General features: G+C 49.3%; 1 protein-coding gene across 3 annotated transcripts; it reads right to left on the minus strand.

The window, feature by feature from the left end:
* Nucleotides 1–37: 37 nt before the first annotated feature.
* On the minus strand, nt 38–21,536 carry VPS16 (VPS16 core subunit of CORVET and HOPS complexes). 3 transcript variants are annotated; one of them, XM_067707658.1, is made up of 24 exons: nt 21,406–21,536; nt 6,512–6,600; nt 6,171–6,268; nt 5,955–6,083; nt 5,730–5,874; nt 5,490–5,605; nt 5,267–5,389; nt 5,081–5,136; nt 4,632–4,721; nt 4,441–4,535; nt 4,213–4,289; nt 3,628–3,759; nt 3,406–3,533; nt 3,240–3,275; nt 2,939–3,047; nt 2,641–2,775; nt 2,437–2,545; nt 2,249–2,346; nt 2,059–2,166; nt 1,660–1,737; nt 1,394–1,563; nt 1,216–1,312; nt 441–544; nt 38–325 (listed from the first exon to the last, which is right to left on the minus strand). In XM_067707658.1, exons 1-24 carry the CDS (start codon nt 21,456–21,458, stop codon nt 181–183), a joined length of 2,520 nt encoding a protein of 839 aa, XP_067563759.1. In that variant the 5' UTR covers nt 21,459–21,536; the 3' UTR covers nt 38–180. The 3 variants fall into 3 exon arrangements, with proteins under 3 accessions (XP_067563759.1, XP_067563760.1, XP_067563761.1); XM_067707659.1 differs by lacking the exon at nt 5,267–5,389; XM_067707660.1 differs by lacking the exons at nt 6,171–6,268; nt 6,512–6,600; nt 21,406–21,536 and having other exon boundaries at nt 5,730–5,798.
* Nucleotides 21,537–21,597: the final 61 nt, after the last annotated feature.

Consider the following 21,597-nt stretch of genomic DNA (forward strand, 5'->3'; position numbering starts at 1 on the left):
AGCTTGCTTTTGCTTAGAATGGACTTCCATAGACAAGTACTCTAAAATGTTTCGACTTTATTTACAACCAGAACCCTCATTCTCACCCCAGCTCTTCAGGCTTTGCTCTGGGGTAAGAGCTAGATGAGCAGTGACACTTCTGCCAGGCCCAGGGCTTGCGGAGATGAGCAGGTAGGCCCCTCACTTCTTCTGGGCTTGAGCCCGGGCCCGCTGAATCTTGTCAGCCGTGGCCCCATCTGTGGCTCCAGTGCAGTGGGACAATACGAGGCTCATCTCTGCCTCATTCCGGTGCTCGATGGCAACGTCTGCAGCCTGAGCCACGTCCCTGGGGTTTCAGCAGGAGGGGAGATGGTATTGCGCTGCCCAAGGGCACAAACCATGCCTCTCATCAGCCCACTGGCTCAGCCACCCAGCACCCTTAGGGCTCTCAGCAGACGCACCCAACGAGAAGCAAGGCCTTGACCTTCTGCTCGGGACCCACGCGGGAAGCATACTTTTTGGCTTCATATTTGTTGTGTTGTTTCATGCAGATTTCCACAAAGGGCTTAGGAGAGGGAGAGGGTGGAGAGGGAAGATAAGGCAGAGACCTCCTGTTCTCTCTCTTATGAGCAAAGTCCAGTGGATTTATTATCCCAATGTATTTTATATACCCTTCAGTCTGTATAATGCCCGCCCATTCCCACCCAACATACACATACAACAGTTGTGATCTCAACATTCTTTGGGCAGAAACAACCTACCACAAAGATCTGTTAGAGCTTTGGGACCAATTATTTCCATGTGTCCACTCCACCATCCACTGCTACTCACTCACAGCAGGCACCTTCCTGCCCTCCCAGGGCCTGAGTTTTCTCTCATGGCTGCCCTTATCCCACCGACCCACCACACCTCTGAACCACCTGCCACAGAAAACAAACCCCTCAACATCCTCCACTGCCTCACATATGTGCCCTCCCTGTGCCCCTCCCTCCCAAACAGGACTTTCCTTCAGGCACGTGGTGTCCCTTGTGGCCCTCCTTTGGGAAAGCAGCTCATTCTCCCTCCTCCTCAACATTTGCAGGCAGACTCAGGCCCATCCTCCCATGTGCCTGGCCCAGGAAGCTCCCACTAGCTCTGCGGGAGAGCTGAACAGATGTGTGAACAGACTGTCTGAGCCTGGCCCTCTCCCCAGTACTACCTCACTGGAGGTGGGGTAGAGGGAGGGCCCCATCTCACCAGGTAGCCGATGGGTGATTTCTTGCTCTTAGAAAACTTCTCTAGCTCCTCCCAGTCTTCCAGATCTGCTAGGGCGGTCAGCTTCAGCCACCAGAGCCTGTGGGAAAGTTGGGGATGGAGGTGTTCCAGGAGGGGCAGGGGGTCCTGGGACCTATAGGCACACCGGGCCCTCATCTACCTCTTGTCAGGGATGCGGAAGTCACGTGCCAGCTGCTCCGCACGCTTGTTTTGGCCGCTGAGGATGAGGGTGGTGACCGTGTCGTGTACAGACAGGTCTAAGAACCGGCCCCCCAGCTCATCTTCTAGGCGTCGCTGCAGCCGTAGGAGCCGCATTTGATCCTCTGTGGCCTGGGGACAAGGATAAGGCAGGACAGGGATGAGAGGGACAAGGAGGGAAGACCGGGAGGGGAGGAGAGGAGATTGTTAGAGAAGAACGGGACAAACCTTGGCTGCGAACTCATTCTTGGCCTTGTAGAATGCATCGGCTGCCGCCTGCAGAGCTGCGACTCGCCCCTCAATACGCTGCAAGGGCAAGAAGGGACACCTGAGTTCATAGCACAAAGGACCTCGGCCCTCCCACCCAGGCTATGGTTTTCTCCCCCATCGCTGTGCCCAGGGTTGCCACTGCCAGCCTTGGCCACTGGGCACACGGCTCTGCTGTCCCTAATGGAAAGACCAGCTCCCCTGGGACCAATCCCCAGCCTGGCCTCATGTCTTCTCAAGCTCTCCCCCCACAGTGAGGACCAAATGGGGTATGTGCTGCATTCAAGGCCTAGACTCCTGGAGAAGGAGCCAGACCACCGGCCCAGCCCGTGGGCCCCACCCGCCCTGCGGCCCTCAGACCTCCTCTGCAGCGTAGCTGGCTCGGACGTGGAAGCTGCCCAGCTCCTGGTGGTTGTCATCCTGATTGTAAAGGTCCTTCAGCGTCTCTAGCTCTTGATGCTTACAGAACTGGGGCCACAGCAGGTGGGCAGTCAGCAAAGCCAACTCAAGGGCTCAGGAGGCTCCACCCCACGCTGCCCCCTGCACACACCTGTCGGTACAAACTTAAGGCCATGGGCTGGTTCCGAAGCGTCATGAAAAAGTCTCCTCGGTTCAGCTCATTCTTCAGGTGCAGCAGCACCGTGAACACTATGGGACAATAAGGTGGGATGAGGGTCCAGCCCAGCCCCTTCCTCAGCCCAGGGTCCCCAGCCTTGTCCTCACCCAAACCCTGCTCACCCAGGTCAGTATCCCCACTCTCGATGGCCTTGCTTAGCGCCAGTTTGCTCCTCTTCATCTTTAGGAGAAGGGGAACCTGTTCCCCAGAGCGTGGCTCATATTCCAGCAGCTGTGGGGTGGGGAGGAAGGCACAGAGAGAAGGAGCTGGCCTGGGGACCTCTAACACCCACATCAGAGCATCCAGGGAGGGCTAGGCACCCGCACCTTGATGGCCAGCTCCGTGCGGCCACAGCCATAGGCTCGTGCAGCAATGTCAGAGTAAGAGACACCAGGTGTGTCCCCCAGCTTCTGGTTAATGGCACGAGCAACATCCTCGTCAGACACGTCCTTCTGTTGTACCTGCAGAGCGAAGGGGGTGTCACACAAACCTGGCTCTCACCCCTTAACCCCCACCCCCACTGCCTTGATCAGGACCCACCCTTTCAGCTCTACACTTATTTCCTACACCTCACCAGGGCCTGTAAGCCCCTAAATGCCCTTAAACCCTGTCCTATATCCTCACCTTGTAGCAGGCCCAGTGGGCCAGGATTCTGCTGACGCCCTGCACTTCAGGAAGCCGCAGGTACTCACATATCTGAATGGCCAGGGGGTAAAGCCTCCGCAACACAAGCCTGGCAGACAAGGGAGGTGGAGGGCACAAGGGATAAAGTGGGGTAGAAAGAGGGCAGAGTGGTCCCAGCCTGTAACTCCAGCCTCCCAGATCCCAAGGAAATGAATCACGAGCAGTGACCACAAGAGCACACCAGGGGCTGTAATGCCCACCCACTTACGGCCCTCCTCCCAGCACCCTGGGCTTGCTGTACCTGTCCAGCAGCACCTGGATGGTGAGCTGCTTGTATCTGCATTTTATTTGGTTAAGGATCCAGTTGGGAGATAAGTCCTATTTGCCAAGGACCTTCAGGAGGCATCTCCATCCCCTTGCCCTTCCACCCCTGGAAGTAAACACCCTGTCAGCACACTTGGGGATACTGGCTATAGGTGAGGGGAATCCCGATGTGATAGTCCCGAATGGCATTGAGTACACGAAGGTCCTGACACATGCGCACAAAGCTGTCGGGTGGAAATCTGTCCAGGAAACACTTTCCAAAGGAGGCCGCCTGAAAAGAGCCAGAGGGCAAGAGAGAGCTTCCCTCTCTGCCAGCCCACCCTTGCCCAGCACCCCCTCCCTCCAGCCCTGCCATCCAGCCCAACCCTGAGCAGACTCTTCTGCATGTCTGGCCAGTGCTCATGTCCCGCGGCCTCGATGCACTGCTGCACGGCCTGGGGCAGCTGCCCCAGCTCCTGGATCTCCCGTAGGTACTCATCCGCCTTCTGGCTCTCTTTCTGGGGAGGGGGGAAGGTGCCAGGGACAGTGAGTCATGACTGAGAACACCTCCATGTCTGGCCCCTAACCCCTCCGGGCTGTGGTTCAAATGGGCTGGTTTGGAAGGCTGCAGAGGCCAGGCCCCAAATCCCCTCAGCCCACTCAGTCCCCGCAAGGTGCCCACACACACCCCCATAGCAGCCCACAGTTGCCTGTGAGGGCCCTGAGACCTCTCAATAGAGCCCTGACTTGTGTCTAGACTGGGGGTTCCCTGCCCCTCCCTATCACCACACGAAGGACACCATGTCCCTTCAATCCACCTGAGCCAGCTCTCTCTAGCCCAGCCCAGCCCAATGTCCTGTCTGGACCCCTGTCTTGACAGGTAGCACTTGGCTGCAGGGGCATGGGCTGGGCCAATTAGGGGAAGGGGAAGGACAGCATCCTGAGGCCCAAGGAGAAGCCCAAGGCTTTACCTCATATTCCTTCTGGGCCTCCAACAGTAGCGCTCCGGGGGCCATTGAGGCAATTTTAAAGATCTCCTCGCTGGCCACTGGGAGGAAATTGGTAAGTGGGGAAGGGGGTCAGGAAACCCTCATCCCTACCTCAGTACCCTGATCCTACTCCGGGGCACCGGCCCAGGGCAGCTGTGGTGCCGAGGAGCCCCTGCCCTGGGTCACCCGGTGCTCTTATGAGGGCCTCACCTGGAACCTCGTGCAAGAACTCATGGGTACTGCGGGAGAAGATGCGGACCCCATCCAGCTCAGGCACCAGGTAGGAGTCCTCATCCAGCACGAACCTGAGCTTGGTCAAGGTTCCTAAGAGCACCCAGAGATGGCGCAGGGCAGGCGACCCTCCTTCCCCCTCCTCACCCCCAGCAGCCCTCCAAGGATACTGGATGCCCTCAGGTGCGTCGCCCACCACCATTAGCCGCCTCTCCCAGGCTACCACAACGGCCCTCTCCTTGCTGCGAGGACGGCTGCACCTGTGGACAGCACCACACACACACACACACACACACACACACACACACGGACACGGACACACGGGATGCCTGGTCCACAGCCATGTCTCCCACATCGCTCTGCCTTGGGACAACCCTGCATAGGCTTGCTGCCGCTTATCCCATTCCTCTGGCTGACCGGTCTGCTTCCCTCTCATCCTGTGCTGTCAACTCCCAGGGGTATCTGGGGCCCACAGGGGACTGGCCCCTCAAATATGCACTGGCAGAGAAGACAACATTCAAGCTCCACTTGGCTGGGTCAGTAGACAGGATGAATCAACTTGTCCCAGGAGACAAGGCTATGTCCACTTCTACCCCCAGGATAACACCCTCATCCTCACCAGACCATCTGCTTCGGGGGAGCCCGGATGTTGCAGTTGAACTCACACAGCTTCTCCTGAAAGGGTGCAGGGAATGTCATGGTCCTGTCTCAACAGTCACCAGTCTGGTTCAAAAGCCCTTCCCCTACCCACAAGAGATCTTTCCTAGACAAGGCATGGTGCCCCTGTGTTGTCCCAGGATCACACCTTGAGAGACGCTGTCCCCATCCAGATGTACCCTGTGTCTGTGAAGAGCGCCAGGTGTCTGTAGGTGAAGGAGACAGCCATCTGCAGGAAGCTGCTCACTCCTGCGGCTAGGCCAGGGGGTGTCTGGGGCAGGGCCGGGGAGGACACCAAAGATACTGACTTCTCAGAGCCTCCCACTGCCTCCCCCAGTCCCTCCAGTTCACTCCCACTCAAGGCCTCTCACCACTGCAGAGCAGGCTGCGTGATCCAGGAGGTAAAGATCAGGTCCTACAGCCAGAAGAATGTGTGCCACTCGGTCCTGGCACATTGTGGTCCAGCATGATGGTGCACTCTGCAGACCTGCGGCCAGGGAAGAGGACAACCTCAGGCTGACCAGAGCCCACAGTTTCTGCCTCTGATGGTCCCATGGACTGGAGGCACATTTGTGGGCAGTGAATGCTGCCTCAGGGGTGTCAGGGCTCACCTGGCACCTCTGGCATCCGGCGGAGTTTGAGGTCGCCCACGTTGGCACTGAGGGTGAAGCGGTGGGCCCCTGTGAGGATGGCCACCCCAGAACCAAACTCAGTATGGAAGATCCGGGCATCTAGAACCCGGTTCTGGAGCACCTCCTGGAGAGAGGGGCCGTGGGTTGAGGGAGCCGCAGATTCCCAGACTCCATCCCTTTTCCCCAGCCCCCTGGGGCCCCTACATTGCCCATGCTGAAGTGTCTCCGGAAGTCACCATGAAGCCCATAAACCAGCACGACCCCGTCTTCCTGCACACAGAGCAGCTCCTCCTCAGCTGACCAGCCCAGGGACACCACGGGCCCACTCTTCCACTGCAGAGGAGAGGGAGGTTCCGGAAGCTGTCCTCGGGATGCAGAACCCTGTCCAGCCCCCAGCCGCAGGGCAGGCAGGGTGCTCACCAGCAGACTGGCCAGAGGCACACCAGAAGCTGAGTAGATCTCAAGAACTGGCCGTGCGCTGGCAGGCTTCTCCTTCCTCCCGGGGTTCCTCAGCAGCGCTGTGGTTTGAGAAGAAACCTTCTGTCCTAGCTGCCCAGGCCCACCCCATGTGAAGCAGGCCTTATGAACTAGCTCCTTAGGCCCGCCCCACATGTGGCAGGCCTCCCGAGAACCAGGATTAAAAGCATCTCAGTAGGGTGGAGTGGGGGTGGGTAGCATATGCCAGCAAGAACCACCCAACAGCAAGGACCCCAAGTTCATCCCGCGGTCCCAGAGCATGCAGTGCCAGAGGGGAAACTTACCAATGGGGCCCCCATAGGGCGCAGCGGCCACCAGGCAGTCCCTCAGTTCCTCCTTCAGGTCCCAGTCCATGCTATACAGCTCATATTTCCTGCCCACACAGTGACAAACAGAGATTAGACTCGTCATGATCCTGCATCCAAATGGGCTGAGCCCCAGAGGAGCCCCTAATGCCTCCATCTGTTCCCCCCCAAGGGGCAGGGAGGGGGGTGATGACTAGAAACAGCTAGGCCAGCTGACCACATGCATGCTTAGGGATAGCAGGTGAGGGAGCAGAGGGTGTTTGGAGGGCAGGCTGTGTGGCCAATATCCAGGGCACAAAGTGAGGTGGGACTAGGGTGGGGTGGTTGGCTTGAGCCTGCATTAGCAGGAAATAAGACCCTCCAGGAGGGCCTCCCAGGATAGACAGCCTTTCTTCTATTTCTGGTTCTTAACACTGAATCTGGTTATGGGCTTTACACCCAGGGGTCCAGCTCAACGCCTGTTGATAATGAACTCAGTTTTAGAGGTACTGAGTGAGCAGTGCCTGAAAGAAATCCAAGAGGAGCTCTTTAGTAAGCCTAGAGCTAGGGAGAGTCCTGGGTTGCAGATGCCAATATATGAATGCTTGACTCACAGGAGGTAACTGAAATTACAAACTGGCAAACTGGCACGAGATGACTGCAATCTGAGATATGCATGGATCACCAAGAGACGTGCTGCATGGGAAGACAGAGTAGGAGGCTTGAGGCATGCCATCATTTGAAGGCTGGAGGTGGGGAAAAGGGGACAGAGAAGAAGTGGACACTACACCAGGATACCAAGAGAAGACAATGTTCAAGAAGGAGGGTGTTTCGGCTAGTATCATTTCAGGAAACTTCCCGTTAAAGATCAGGAAGATGTCCATCATTTCTTTCTATTGACATTCTTCTCGGCATTCTAGCCAAAATAATTTAAGAAAAAACCCCCAGAGGTTTCCATTTTGAAGAAGGAATGAGGTTGCTACTATTCATTTACAAATAACGAGATAGTCTACTTAGAACATCCAAAGCAGTCTATGGAACAATGAAAGAAAGAGCTCAGTAAGTGATCAACAAAAATCAATATATTTTTTTCTATACCAACTAGTTTTCTATACCATAGCAAGAACTAATTAGAAATATAACTCTTGATAGCAATAAAACTATGACACCGAAGAATAAACCTAATAAACATTTTTTGCAAAATCAAATCAGTTTACTCAAGGATATAGAAGACATGAAGAAATATTCTAAAGGATGTATAAATGCAAGAGAATTCCATTAAAAATCAGTCCAATTTTCTGGTGGGTAGGGAAGCACAAACTGATTCTACAGTTCATCTCGGGGGGGCAAAAAAATGTCATCTGAAAGAGAAAATACTGGATAATATTTAAGAACATTTGAAAATATGAAAACAGATATATATATCAGATATTGAATACACTTAAAAACTAAAGTTAAGGACTTCCCTAGTGGCACAGTGGTTAAGAATCTGCCTGCCAATGCAGGGGACATGGGTTCGATCCCTGGTTCGGGAAGATCCCACATGCCACGAAGTAACTAAGCCCATGTGCCACAACTACCGAGCCCGCGTGCCGCAACTACTGAAGCCCGCGTGCCTAGAGCCCGTGCTCCGCAACGAGATGCCACCACAATGAGAAGCCTGCGCACCACAACAGAGTAGCCCCTGCTCGCCGCAACTAGCGAAAGCCCACGCGCAGCAACGGAGACCCAATGCAGCCAAAAATAAATAAATAAAAACAAAAATACTTTTTTAAAAAAGCTCTAATTAATTGTGAAAAAAATGAAAATAAAAGTAAAAGAAAAATGGTCAAGGGCTATATCATAACTGTGAAAATATTTTAAAACGAAACATAAAAAACTTGAGAAAAATGTAAGCTAATATTTTCATAATGTGAACTATGGAAAAGTCTTTCAGAGTAAGACACAAAACCCAGAAATTAAAAAGGAAAAGACTGATAGACGTTATCACATAAAACTTAACATATGTATGTTAAACATTAATACATAAAAGTCAAGTGACTACTGTGAAAAAATCTGTAACATTTGTAACAAAGGGTTATCACGGAGAACACGTAAAGAACTCCTTTACAAATCAGTAGAGACAACACAATAGAAAAATAGTCAAAGGATATGAACAGACATACTTAACAACTAAGTAAATATGAATTTAAAAATTATTTTTATGTTTTGGCTATCTGAATGGCAAAAAATTAAGAGGTTAATAAATAACATGGAATATTGTTGAAGATGTGGAAAAATGAACACTTTCCTACATATTGGTGGGAGTGTAAAATGGTTCAACCCTTATGGAAGAGAATGAAGCACTTATGTATCCAATTTTTAAATGTGTATGCACTCTATCTTAGCAATTTCCTTCCAAGAGTCTAACCTATGAAACTACTTGCACAAGTACACAAAGGTATGAATTCACTGCAGCACTGTTTAAAATAGTTTTTAAAAATCCTGGAAAAATCTCCTTAAATGCCCATTAAAATGAGACTGGTTAAATAAACTACTTATGCCCATTTTGGGGAATATTATGTGCCTATTAACAAAGTGACTGGGTATGTTGACATGAAGTGGCCTCTAAGATATATTGTTAAGTAAAAAAAAAGGCAAGCTGCAGTGCAGTATGAACCATATGAATCCACTTACACTATAAAAAACTGAGCACATATTTTTATAAGCATATTTACATATAATCACACGTATGTGTGTAAATACATAGAAGAACTCTCATAGGCCTCCACACTGAGCCAGCGTGGAGAGACAGTGGTTACCTTTGGAGAGGGTGGTGAATGGGGGAGGGGAATAGGGAGACTGACAATTTGTAGGCTATATACCTTTGCATTATTTGAATTTTTCAACCCCATGTACATTTCTTTTGACCTTTTGTTACTAAAATCCTTAGATTAGATCTGATGGGAAGATAGATATCCAAACAGACCTAGCATGCCAGTTATCAATTCACTGACACATAGCTCCAAATTCACTCTTCCATATGTGTTTTGTGATAACAGACAGTATTCTTTTAAGAATTTCTCCTTCACAGTGAGCCTGATGTTAAGCCTCCTCAGTAGAGGGCACTGGAGGAACACTGCACGAGGAAGAGGCTTCTCCTGCTGCTTCCAGCAGGGCAGTCACCCAGCAGCTAGGGTGTGAGGACATCTGGTGGTGCTCTGACCAGCCATGCAGCAACCTCCAAGGCTTGCCCAGACTGGCTCCCTGGACAGACATGGCATTCCTGGCCTCCTGCCTACACCAGGCCCTACTCCCTCTGCATGCCAAGATGCCAGGCCACTGACTGCCCTGCCCGTAGCCTTGTTTCCACTGACCCCCTCTGCACAACCATGCACCCAATCACTGGCTGTGGCTTGCCTTACAGACACTAAGTGCTCCAGGCTGCCGGCATCAGCTCCCCAACTCCCTCTGCACGCCCACACCACTGACCCCTAGTTGCAGCTCACCTGTGGCCCCTACCTGCTGAACCCCAGAGGGTTGCTTCTTGCTGGCCAAGCAACTGTGGACCAGCTCTGGCCCAGGGAAACCGGTAAACTTCACTGCCATCCGGCGGGCTGCAACTGTATTTTCTCTGAGGTCTGAAATGAACCCCAGCCTGGGGAAGGTCCCTCCTTCCAAGTTTGTCGTTTCTTGAGTACTCTCCCTTAGCCCTAGGCTACCATATAAAAATTTCTCACATCTTATAGTTACTCTTTATGACAGCTTAATAATTCCTTACATTTATTAAACTTGCCCAGTCTACATCTCTTGACTGGACCCAGACTAATTGGTGCAGGGAGTGGCCCCAGGAGACAGACCCCTAAAGATGGGATTTGAGGACTGGTTTGGTCATGTGCTTGGGCTTGGGTGCAGTGCCGTGTTCCCTGACAATGCAAAACGGATGCTAGTAACCCACTGCGTGCAGCAGCATCACAATTAACCAAACCTGTAGTTCAGTGTAGTGAAATGCCAAGTCAAACACGTGCTTGACTGTATGGCAATAACGATGATTATAAAGGCTGTGGTGTGGATGGGTTATTTTGAGTGTACTTGAACATTTACAAAGAGAAAATGACAAGGTTAGGTCCATTAACTTTCAGCTGCAGTCACGGTCTGAGAAGCAGAAAGCTTCTGTAACAGCCTAAAAGAATCTCTTATTTCTTGTAGTCACACAGCTGCTACTGCTGAAAATCAAAGACAGAGTTTAATCTTATGGGTTGTTAAACAATGACAGTTAAATTCTCTGGCACATGTGAAAGTTAGGGCACTAATTAGGAAAGAAAGGAATCCTGAAACTTGGAAGGGAGATAACTGGTTAGACCCAGATGAAACTGACAATCTTGAGCCCCCAAGTCATTCTGAGTCTTCCTTACCAGTGGAAGTAGCTTGCCCTCCTGTGTCCGAGGAGACTAGCCTTCCTCTACTTGAAGACCCTGTTATGCTCTCACTTGAGGTATATGTCTTGGGAGCCTCCCTCTCCAAGGCTGACCTGGCTAACATTACTGCTGAGTGGTTAATCGGCCAAGAGCAGAGACCAATACATGGTCCCAGTATGGCACCATTCCCAGGGGGAGCAGTCCGCAAGTCGATTACACTGGACCTCTTCCATCATGGAGGAGACAAAGATTTGTCCTCACTGGAATACATATTCTGGATGTGGATTTGTCTTCTTTACCTGTAATGCCTTTGCTAGCACCTACCATCGTGGACTTACAGCATGTCTCATGTACCATGGGACTTCCTTGGTGGTCCAGTGGGTAAGACTCCATGCTTCCAATGAAGGGGGCCCAGGTTCGATCCCTGGTCGGGGAACTAGATTCCGTGTGCATGCCACAACTAAGAATCCTCATAATGCAACTAAGAGCCCGCATGCCGCAACTAAAACGCACCACAAGCAAAATAAATAAATAAATAAATAAATAAATAAATAAACAGAACGTCTCATCTACCGTTGTAGCATTCTGCAAAGCCTTGCGACTAATCAAGGACTTCACTGCACAGCAAAGGAAGTGCAGCAGTGGGCTCAGGTCCATAGAATCAACAAGTCTTACCATATATCCCATTACCCAGAAGTGGCTGGTCTAAATGTACTGACGACTCAGTTAAAGCACCCACTGGGAGACAGTATCCTAAAAGTATGGGGCCCTGTCTTACAGGATGCAAGCTTATGCTTTGCATCAGAGACCATTATATAGTATTATCTCCTCCACAGTCAGAATATGGGGGACCTGGAATCAAGGAGTGGAAGTGGGAGTGGCTCCTCTCACTATTACACCTAATGACTCTCATTAAAATATTGCTTCCAGTTTCACTAACTTTGAGACCTATTGGTTTGGAGAGCTTAGTCTCCAAGGGGAGAATGTTTCCACCAGGGGACACAACTATGGATTCACTGAATTAGAAGATAAGAGTGCTACCTTGGGGACTTCCCTGATGGCGCAGTGGTTAAGAATCCGCCTGCCAATGCAGGAGACACGGGTTCAAGCTCTGGTCCAGGAAGATCCCACGTGCTGTGGAACAACTAAGCCCGTGTGCTGCCACAGCTACTGAAGCCGGCGCGCCTAGAGCCCGTGCTCCGCAACAAGAGAAGCCACCGCAATAAGAAGCCCGTGCACTGCAATGAGGAGTAGCCCCCCCTCGCCGCAACTAGAGAAAGCCCGCAGGCAGCAACGAAGACCCAACGCAGCCAAAAAATAAATAAATAAATTTATATTTATATATATATATATATAAAGGGTGCTACCTTGCTATTTGGGGCTCCTTATGCCACTGAAACAACAGCCAAGAAAATGGGGTTAATTTACTGGTTGAAGTGATTATCCTGATGGCCAAGGGGAAATCAAGCTGCTGCTACACAATGGAGGCAAGGAGGACTGTCTGAAACCCAAGGGATCCTCTGGGGCACCTCTTAGTACTTCCGTGTCTAACAAAAAAGGTTAATGAAAAACCTCAGCAATCAAAAAAAGCAGAATGACTGAGGTTTGGGTCACTTCACTATGTAAAGAGCAGAGCAGTGAAGGTTCTGGCTGAGAGCAAGGGAAATATGGGATGGGTAGTTGAAAAAGGAAGCCATAGATACTATGATCTTGTGACCAGTTACAGAAATGAAGACTATAGCCACTTTGTGTATTTTCTCTGTGTTTGTTGTATGCATGCGTTTATATATATATACCAGCCACTATCTTCTCTCCTTCCGATTTTTATTTTATACACAAATTATTAGAGGTTAACTTTAAAATTCAATTTTTAGGTAACAGAATATTCAGTGGGACTGTAATTCAATTTGAGGAGTAACTAATATAGTGATTGATACAATGACTGTTAAGACTGTATGTCTTCTCACTTTGGGAAAAAGAAGTTTACTTGTAAGAAGGATGGTATCTTGTTAAGCAGAAATATAAAGTTGTTTTGTTGTTGTGAGGGAGTTGAAGTGTAGAGGGCACTTGTGGAAGCTGATCAGCCAAAGAATGGACTGTGCCAGTTATCAAATTATTGCCTCCCAGCTCCAAATTCATCCTTCAATACATGCTCCACAGAGAGCTAGATGTTAAGCTTTCTCAGTAGAGGGCCCTGTAGTAAAGGGATATTGTAGGAGGAGGGGTGTCTCTGGCTGTTTCCAGCAGCTGCAAGGTCAGTCAGCAGTGTGGGTATGAGGACATCTGGTGATACCATGCACCCAGAACACACAATCCCTTGGTGACCTCACAGCATTGGCCTGGACTGGCATCCACCTTCCCGTGGTTCTCTCCACAAGACACGGCATGCTCCAGGTCTCCTGCTCATACTGGTGCCCCCTGTGCAAGCCCATGAACCTGGCCACCAGCTATGGCTCACCTGTGCCCTATCTGTGCCCAGGAGGGCTGCTTCCTGCTTGTCCAGTGACTGTGGACCAGCTCTGGCCCAGGCAAACCAGCAACTCCCCCACCATCCAGTGGGCTGCAACTATACCTTCCCCAGCGAGGTAGGAACCCCAGCTTGAGAAGGGCATTCCCCGCCCCCCAACTTGTCCTTCCTTTCTCCTCAGCCCTAGGAAAGGACAGTTTTATTTTATCTTATAGTTACTTTGTTATCACTGTTTAATAGTTCTTTATACTAAACTTCCCCTAAATCAAATCACTGTATGGTTTGTCTCCTAATTAGAATCACAGTGATATTAACTGTGTCACATTCCACAGACCACTTGCTTGTCACAGGAGGGAAAACGGGTGAGGATGTGGCCATCAGCCTCCAAACTACCTGTCAATCTCAACTTCCCTCGTAGCAGACAACCCGATACAATGATGCCTCCAGATGAACACCACACACACATCACTGTACAAGGTGTTTCTGCCAAAAATGTCAACCTGAATCTGATCAAGCCTTTAGATCTAACACACAGTTTCAGGAAATACAGGCTATGATAGAGAAAAAAGTTCAAAGGCACCACGAGGAAGCAAGGGGACAAATCCAGAAAGCGACTAAGTCTCTAAAACAAGTCAACGTCATGAAAACAAAGGGTAGGGGTGAGAGTAAGGATGATAATGTTCAAGTTTACAAGAGACTTAATTAAGAGAGATAAGCAGGGAATTCCCTGGTGGTCCAGTGGTTAGGACCCAGCACTTTCACCGCGGGGGCCCAGGTTCGATCCCCAGTCAGGGAACTAAGATTCCCCGCAAGCCACGCAGTGCGGGCGTGGGGTGGGGTGGGTAAGCAAATGAATAATTCTTATTTGGGTCTCAATTTGAACAAACCAGTTATAAAAAGGCATTTTGAAGACAACTGGAGAAGTCTGAAGAAGGACTGGTTGCTAGATGATATTAAATGTTCATTTTGTTTGGTGTGAAATAACACTATAGTTTTCTAGGAAACTGTCTTTTTTTTTCAAAGTAATAGACATTTAAGGTGTGACTATAATTTACTTTATTTTTTTTTATTTATTTTTTTTTTTTGTGGTACGCGGGCCTCTCACTGCTGTGGCCTCTCCCGTCGCGGAGCACAGGCTCCGGACGCGCAGGCCCAGCGGCCATGGCTCACGGGCCCAGCCGCTCCGCGGCACGCGGGATCCTCCCGGACCAGGGCACGAACCCGTGTCCCCTGCATCGGCAGGCGGACTCCCAACCACTGCGCCACCAGGGAAGCCCTATAATTTACTTTAAAATATAGCAGAAAATGTATTTGATTGAAAAGATGTCTGGATATTGTTTTTAAATGGTCCCAAAAAGTGTGTGTGTGTTGAGGGATGGGGGGCGGGTAGATGAAAAGTGAATGGCAAAGTGCTGACACTTGTTGAAGCTGGGTGATGATGAGCACATGGATGTCCACTACACTACTTTTAGAACATTTACGTATATTTGAACTTTTTCTTAAATTTTTTTAAACTTACAAGTAGTTGAAGCAAATGTATTACAACACAATAACAATTTTTAAGCCTAAACAATGGCTATGGGTATTCACTCTACTATTCCTACTCTGTTGTACATTTAAAATTTTTCACTGTAAAAAGTTATATACAAATTCCAAGAAAAAAGGGAGGTCACCTCTATCCAATGCCCCAGGCAGTCAAGCTCAAATGAGGCCTGAGCTGTGTCCAGTGCAGTAACAGGATGTCACTGAGAAGAGGGTGGTCAGACCATAGTGAGTGATAGGTGGGAAGAGAGAAAATGGAAGCAAGTATAGGTGGCAGTTTTCAGACCTTTGGTGAGGTGAGGAGGAGGGACTTGTTTATTTTTTGAATAGGGAAGTTTATTTTTTGTTAGGATGGGGAGATTTGAATATAGAGGTTGAGGTCTGAAAGGGAGCCCTTGGGGGTAAGGATCGTGGAAAACAATGTAGAGGTCTTCAAATTTTCCTGCAGCAAAGAAACACCTGGCTGCTTGTTAAAATACAGATCAAATTCCTAGGACCCAACCCAGAGATAATGGAGTAGATCTGGCCTAGGAAGCTGCGTGCAGCCAGCACCTCAGGTGACCTTGATGCAGGGGGTCCTGCGTAACAACAGCTGGAGAAACCTATGGTGGCGGGAGGGTGGATGGACAGCGCATGGTTTCTGAGAAGGCAGGGAGACGGGGCACACCTCCTCGGCAGGTTGGCAACACAACAGGCAGATTTCGTCAGGGGAACCCTACACTCTTCTAGGCAATGACTTCCAGCTCTCTGGGAAGCACAAGGTGAAGTCAGCGATTGGCAGGAGAGACCCAAGGAGGCTTTTGCTGCAGTCCAGGAGGTTAGCATCGACACAGACTGGGGTGGGAAAGAAGCATACGGGTACAGGAGTAAGGGTCAGGGAGCGAAGAGCAGCAAAGCATGGGCCACCTCTTCAAGCCTTCAAGGTAAAGAAGGCTTCTCAGGGACAGTGAGGTGACTCAAGCTATGCCTCGAGGTTGGCCTGGGGCGTGGATGGACAGACTGAGAGCAGCATCTCAGAAAAGTCTAGAGGTGAGAACTCTGTGACGCTAGGCCATATCTTCCGTGAGGAAGGTCAGCTACATATTTCTCCTCTACCTGCAGGTCCTGGAAGTGGAAATCCCCAGAGCAGCAGTAAATGGACCCTGGGTCTAATACCAGAAAATCACTAAATCTAGCAGGTATGGTAGTCTCAATTCCAGCCCCCTCCGGGAAACAGTGACAAAATCCCTGCTGCAGTGCAGCTGAACTGCTGGAAAAGCACAGTCCACTGCAGTAAGAGAAGAGCTTGTGTGAAAATAGATGATCTCCAGCCTGTCCAGGCTGAGCTGTCAGATCACTGTGGAGGAAGAAGCGCATCAGGTCTAGCCTTGGGGAATAATCCATCAGTTCCAAAATCCCCAGGCCCCGAAGAGAGACCACAATCACCCCCGAAATCCCTTGACTCCAGCCTGCCTTAAAAATAAATACTACTAAAGTATCCTTGTGCTGGAAATGTAAAACGGTGCAGCTGTCATGGAAAACAGTAGGATAATTCCTCAAAATATTAAACACAGAATTACTATATGATCCGGAAATTCCACTTCTGGGTGAAAACAGGGTCTCGAAGAGATATTTGTACACCATTGTTTATAGCAGCATTATTCACAATAGCCACGAGGAGGAAATAACCCAAGTGTCCACTGACAGATGAATGCATAAATAAAATGTGGTATATACATACAAAAGAATATTATTCAGCCTTAAAAAGGAAGGTAATTCTGATACATTCTACAACATGGATGAACCTTGAGGACAGTATGCTAAATGAAATAAGCCAGCCACAAGAAAGCAAATAGTGTATGATTTCATTTGTATGAGCTATCTAGAGTAGTCAAATTCATAGAGACAGAAAGTAGAATGGTAGTTGCCAGGGCTGGGGGAATGGGAGAATGAGGAGTTATCATTTAATGGGTATAGAGATTCAAATTTTTTTTTTTTTTTTTTTTGCGGTACGCGGGCTTCTCACTGTTGTGGCCTCTCCCGTTGCGGAGCACAGGCTCCGGACGCGCAGGCTCAGCGGCCATGGCTCACGGGCCTAGTCGCTCCGCGGCATGTGGGATCTTCCCGGACCGGGGCACAAACCCGTGTCCCCTGCATCGGCAGGCGGACTCTCAACCACTGCGCCACCAGGAAAGCCCTAGAGATTCAATTTTGCAAGATGAAAAAGTTCTGGAGATTGACTGCACAATGTGAATATACTTAACACTCCTGAATTGTACTTTATAATGAATAATATAGTAAATTTTATATTATGTGCATTTAACCACAGTTTTTTTTAATGTTCACGTTTATACGTGCAAAACAGACAAACGTACAAAGCCATAAAACCAACTAAAACAGTCAACCTCTCTTCTACGAAGAGTTCCACAAGTACGAAATGTATCTTCGGTCTCCTTCACCATAAAGGATGTTTCTAAGGGCTTCCCTGGTGGCGCAGTGGTTGGGAGTCTGCCTGCCGATGCAGGGGACACGGGTTCGAGCCCCAGTCTGGGAGGATCCCACATGCCGCGGAGCAACTAAGCCCGTGCACTGTAGCTGCTGAGCCTGCGCTCTGGAGCCCACAAGCCACAACTACTGAAGCCCCCACGCCTAGAGCCGGTGCTCTGCAGCAAGAGAAGCCACGGCAATGGGAAGCCCGCACACTGCAGCGAAGAGTGGCCCCCACTCGCCACAGCTAAAGAGGGCCCGTGTGCAGCAACAGACACCCAATGCAACCAAGAATAAAAATAAATAAATACATAAATGAATAAAAATAAATTTATTAAAAAATAAAGTACCTGAAACACTGTGTTCAACACCAAGCTCACCCTTTTCCCCACCAAACTCACTCTTCCTTTCTCATTATGTTAAGCCAAAAATCCAAGTCATCCTCGATTTGTTGCTCTTCCTCCTCCCTACTAAATGCAACTCATCACAATGTCCTTCAATTTTACCCCCTTAATATCTCTCCTATTGGTCCCCTTCTCTCCATCTCCAGTGCTCACCACCATCAACTTCTCCTTGGTCTATTCCACCAGCCTCCTAACCAGTCTCCATTCTTGCTTGCCCCTTCCAACTTGTCCCCCCATTGCCTCCAGGAGGAACTTAAAACACACACACACACACACACACACACACACACATCCTGCAAATCCAATCACATCAATCCTTTCACTTAGGCTTCTCACTGGTCTTCAGATAAAGTGGTCTCTTACCCTGTCTCCTTGTCTGTGGCACTCCAGCCACACTGGCTCTCTCTATTTAGGTCACTGAGAGTGTCCCTGTCTCTCTCGCTTCAGGACCTTTGTATATGCTCTTCTTGGATCCCATTCCCTGCACCTAGGTCTACTCATCTCCTGGATGGGGTATTGTTTCCTTCAGAAAGTCTTCTTTTCTTCTGACTTACCAATCTGTTATATGCTTTCTGAGGACCCTACACTCTCCTTTACCTCACTGCTTATGATCAAACAAATACAGAGTCATTAGTGGTTATCAACTGTCTCCCTGCTGGCTATAAGTTCTGAGGGCAGAAAGGGTCCATGTCTTTTTATTGGCCCAATATACATTCAGTGTGGCAAAGGGTTGGGCAAAATTATTTAATGGTATTATCTCAAACTGGGTTTTTAGAATAAAAATGGTTAAAATTCTGGAGCCTCATAAGAACTAATCACCATTACCTCTCCTTGCCCTCCCAAATTAGTGATTTTTCCAGAACATTACTTCCAATGCAAAAGAATCCCATCCTGTAGATAGGACTTGAAATGTCCGCCACCCTGTTTATCATTCATTCACTTATTTGAACATGTATTAAGTCTTGGCATAAGGTTATGCACAAATACAAATAAACCTAGTATCTGCACCTAAAATATTTTCTACTTATTTTATTTTCCTACTTAAAAACAAAAACCCTATGCTTTAACACAGGTTCTAGAAGAAGACCGAGCTCAATTCCTGGCTCCACTATCTGTGTAACCTGGTCACCTAACTTCTCTGTGCCTTGGTTTCCTCATCAGTAAGATGGGGTTAAAATAATGATACCTACCTCATGGGGCTGTGAGACTTAGACAATTTAATACACATAAAGTACTTAGCATGGTGTCTAGTACATAGAAAGGCTCAACACCCATTACCAAGAGCAACACATCGTCTGCAGCAAGGCTTATACCTCTACTCCCTTCTGGCGGTACAGTACAGGTAAGGGTAGGCTAGCCATGCAGATCATGTCTATAGCATGTACTCAACATTTACACTAATTTAAAACTTTATTGAGGGACTTCCCTGGTGGCCCAGTGGTTAAGAATCTGCCTGCCAATGCAGGAGACACGGGTTCGAGCCCTGGTCCGGGAATATCCCACATGCCGCGGAGCAACTAAGCCTGTGTGCCACAACTACTGAGCCTGCACTCTAGAGCCCACGAGCCAACAACTACTGAAGCCCACGCGCCTAGAGCCTGTGCTCCACAGCAAGAGAAGCCACTGCAGTGAGAAGCCCACGCACTGCAATGAAAGTAGCCCCTGCTCGCCGCAACTAGAGAAAGTCCCCGCACAGCAATGAAGACCCAATACAGCAAAAAAAAAAAAAAAAAGATAGTAAAATTTTATTGGTGTATAAACAAAGCTAAGACTTCATATGATAACCAGGAGTTCTATGGCAATGAGGTCACCATTTTCAGTACTCTATTTAATAAGCCTGTGTAGGCAACATATATTTTCAAAAGTAATACATATTAATTTTTTATTGATTGATTGCCGCGTTGGGTCTTCATTGCTGTTCGCGGGCTTTTCTCTAGTTGCAGTGAGCGGGGGCCACTCCTCACTGAGGTGCGCAGGCCTCTCATTGCAGTGACCTCTCCCACTGCAGAGCACGGGCTGCAGGCACACGGGCATAGTTGCTCTGTGGCATGTGGGATCTTCCCGGACCAGGGCTCGAACCCGTGTCCCCTGCATTGGCAGGCAGATTCTTAACCACTGCGCCACCAGGGAAGCCCCAAGTTAATATTTTTAAAAGTATATGCTGTGTCGTAAACACCAAATTACACGCTACCTATGTCAACTGACAACCCTTCTCCACAAAAAGTTTAAATCACTTATTTCCTACTGACTTCCCTGATTTTTATTTTTGCAACTTTTTTCACATTGTACAGGCACATTTATAAGAATCAGAAATAAACAACAAATGCAACAGATCTCTAAAAATTGCATCAAGGCATTTGTCCACCTCAGAAGTGTTAAGGGCTGACATTTTGTGTATTAAAGATTACAGTGAAAAGTTTTAACATGTGAATAACAATGGTATATAGTTTCACTAGCATTAACAGTTGTCTTCTATTGAAATAAGACCCCAACGAGATGCCTTTGTGATCTTTAGTTGCAATCAATAAAGTATTTTTTTAAACTTTACTAGGCAACCACTACATAGCAGGCACTGTTCTAAATATGCACTGGAGATAAAGAGATGCAAGAAATGCTCTCAGCCCTCAAGGAATTTGCTTTAGCAGAAGAAACCTATACAAACATTGCCCTACTGTGCCATACATAACAGACCTTAGCACTGGGTCTTGTGAGACCCAAAGGAAAGTCAGCTGAAAGTCAAGTCTGTTGGGCTTAAATCAGGGAAGGTTTCAGAATGAACCCTTAAACTAAGTCCTGAAGGATGAGTAAGAATTCTCCAGTGAAGTAAAGAGGGAAATGTTAGTGCTCACAGAAGGAACTGCAGGCTGGTGTGAACACAGGGAGCCCTGAAACGTCATGATGTGTTGGGATCCTGTTCTGTGCAACTGGAACACAGATTTGGGTAGGAGTTGAAGAAATTGAAGTCGAAGTTGAAAAGACAAATAAGGCCCGTTTATAGATATAACACGAGGAGTTTGTACTTTGTTTTTCAAAGAAGAGAAGTCATTGGAAAAAATCCTAATTAGGGTAATGATGTGATCAGTCTACACTTTAGAAAGATTAGTGGTTTAGGACTCCACGACTCCCATAAGAGGGCTGCCCCTAGCAGGGGGTCCTCACTCGTGCTGCCTCTGGATTTAGTGGCGATTCGCCTCCTTCTCCCGGCCTTGGTCAGCACTGTTACCCCGCCCGCCGTGCAAGCAGGCCCCCGTAGGAGCACCCCTGGTCTGACTTCAGCAGCACTTCCCGGCAGGAGACCGATCACTCACTGTCACCCGTGGGCGGCCACCCTCAACGTGATCTGAGCATCCTTCCAGAGGCTGACAGCCCTGGGCTTCAGTTGGGCTGTGCCGCTACCTGTGTGACCACGACGGTTGCCTCAGTTTCCTTCTCCGGAGAAGGGGAAGGCCCGGCCCTAGGTGGCTGCGTGTTAAGTGGTAGACGCCGCGGGAGAGCCGGCGAGGGGCGGACCCCAGCGCCGTAGAGACCGCGACGCGCGCGTCCGGCTTCGCTCAGAGACTCAAGCCGGCGGGCGAGCGGGATAAGCCAGACCGTGGGAGGCAGGGCGGGGCGGCTCACCGGTAAAAGGCAGAGTCCCCAAGCGGGTTCCAGTTCGCGGTGTAGCAGTCCATAGCTGGTGCAGGTGGCAGCCAGCCAGCGCCGAGGGGACACGCACCTAGCGCGGGCTCCAGGCAGGCACTTCCGCTTCCGCCCGTTCGGGTCACGTGGCGAGGCCGCGGCCACGGCCGTCACCGCTGTGGGCGGCTGCAC

Source organism: Pseudorca crassidens, chromosome 15 (assembly GCF_039906515.1).
Source record: "Pseudorca crassidens isolate mPseCra1 chromosome 15, mPseCra1.hap1, whole genome shotgun sequence".
Classification (NCBI taxonomy): Eukaryota; Metazoa; Chordata; class Mammalia; order Artiodactyla; family Delphinidae; genus Pseudorca; species Pseudorca crassidens.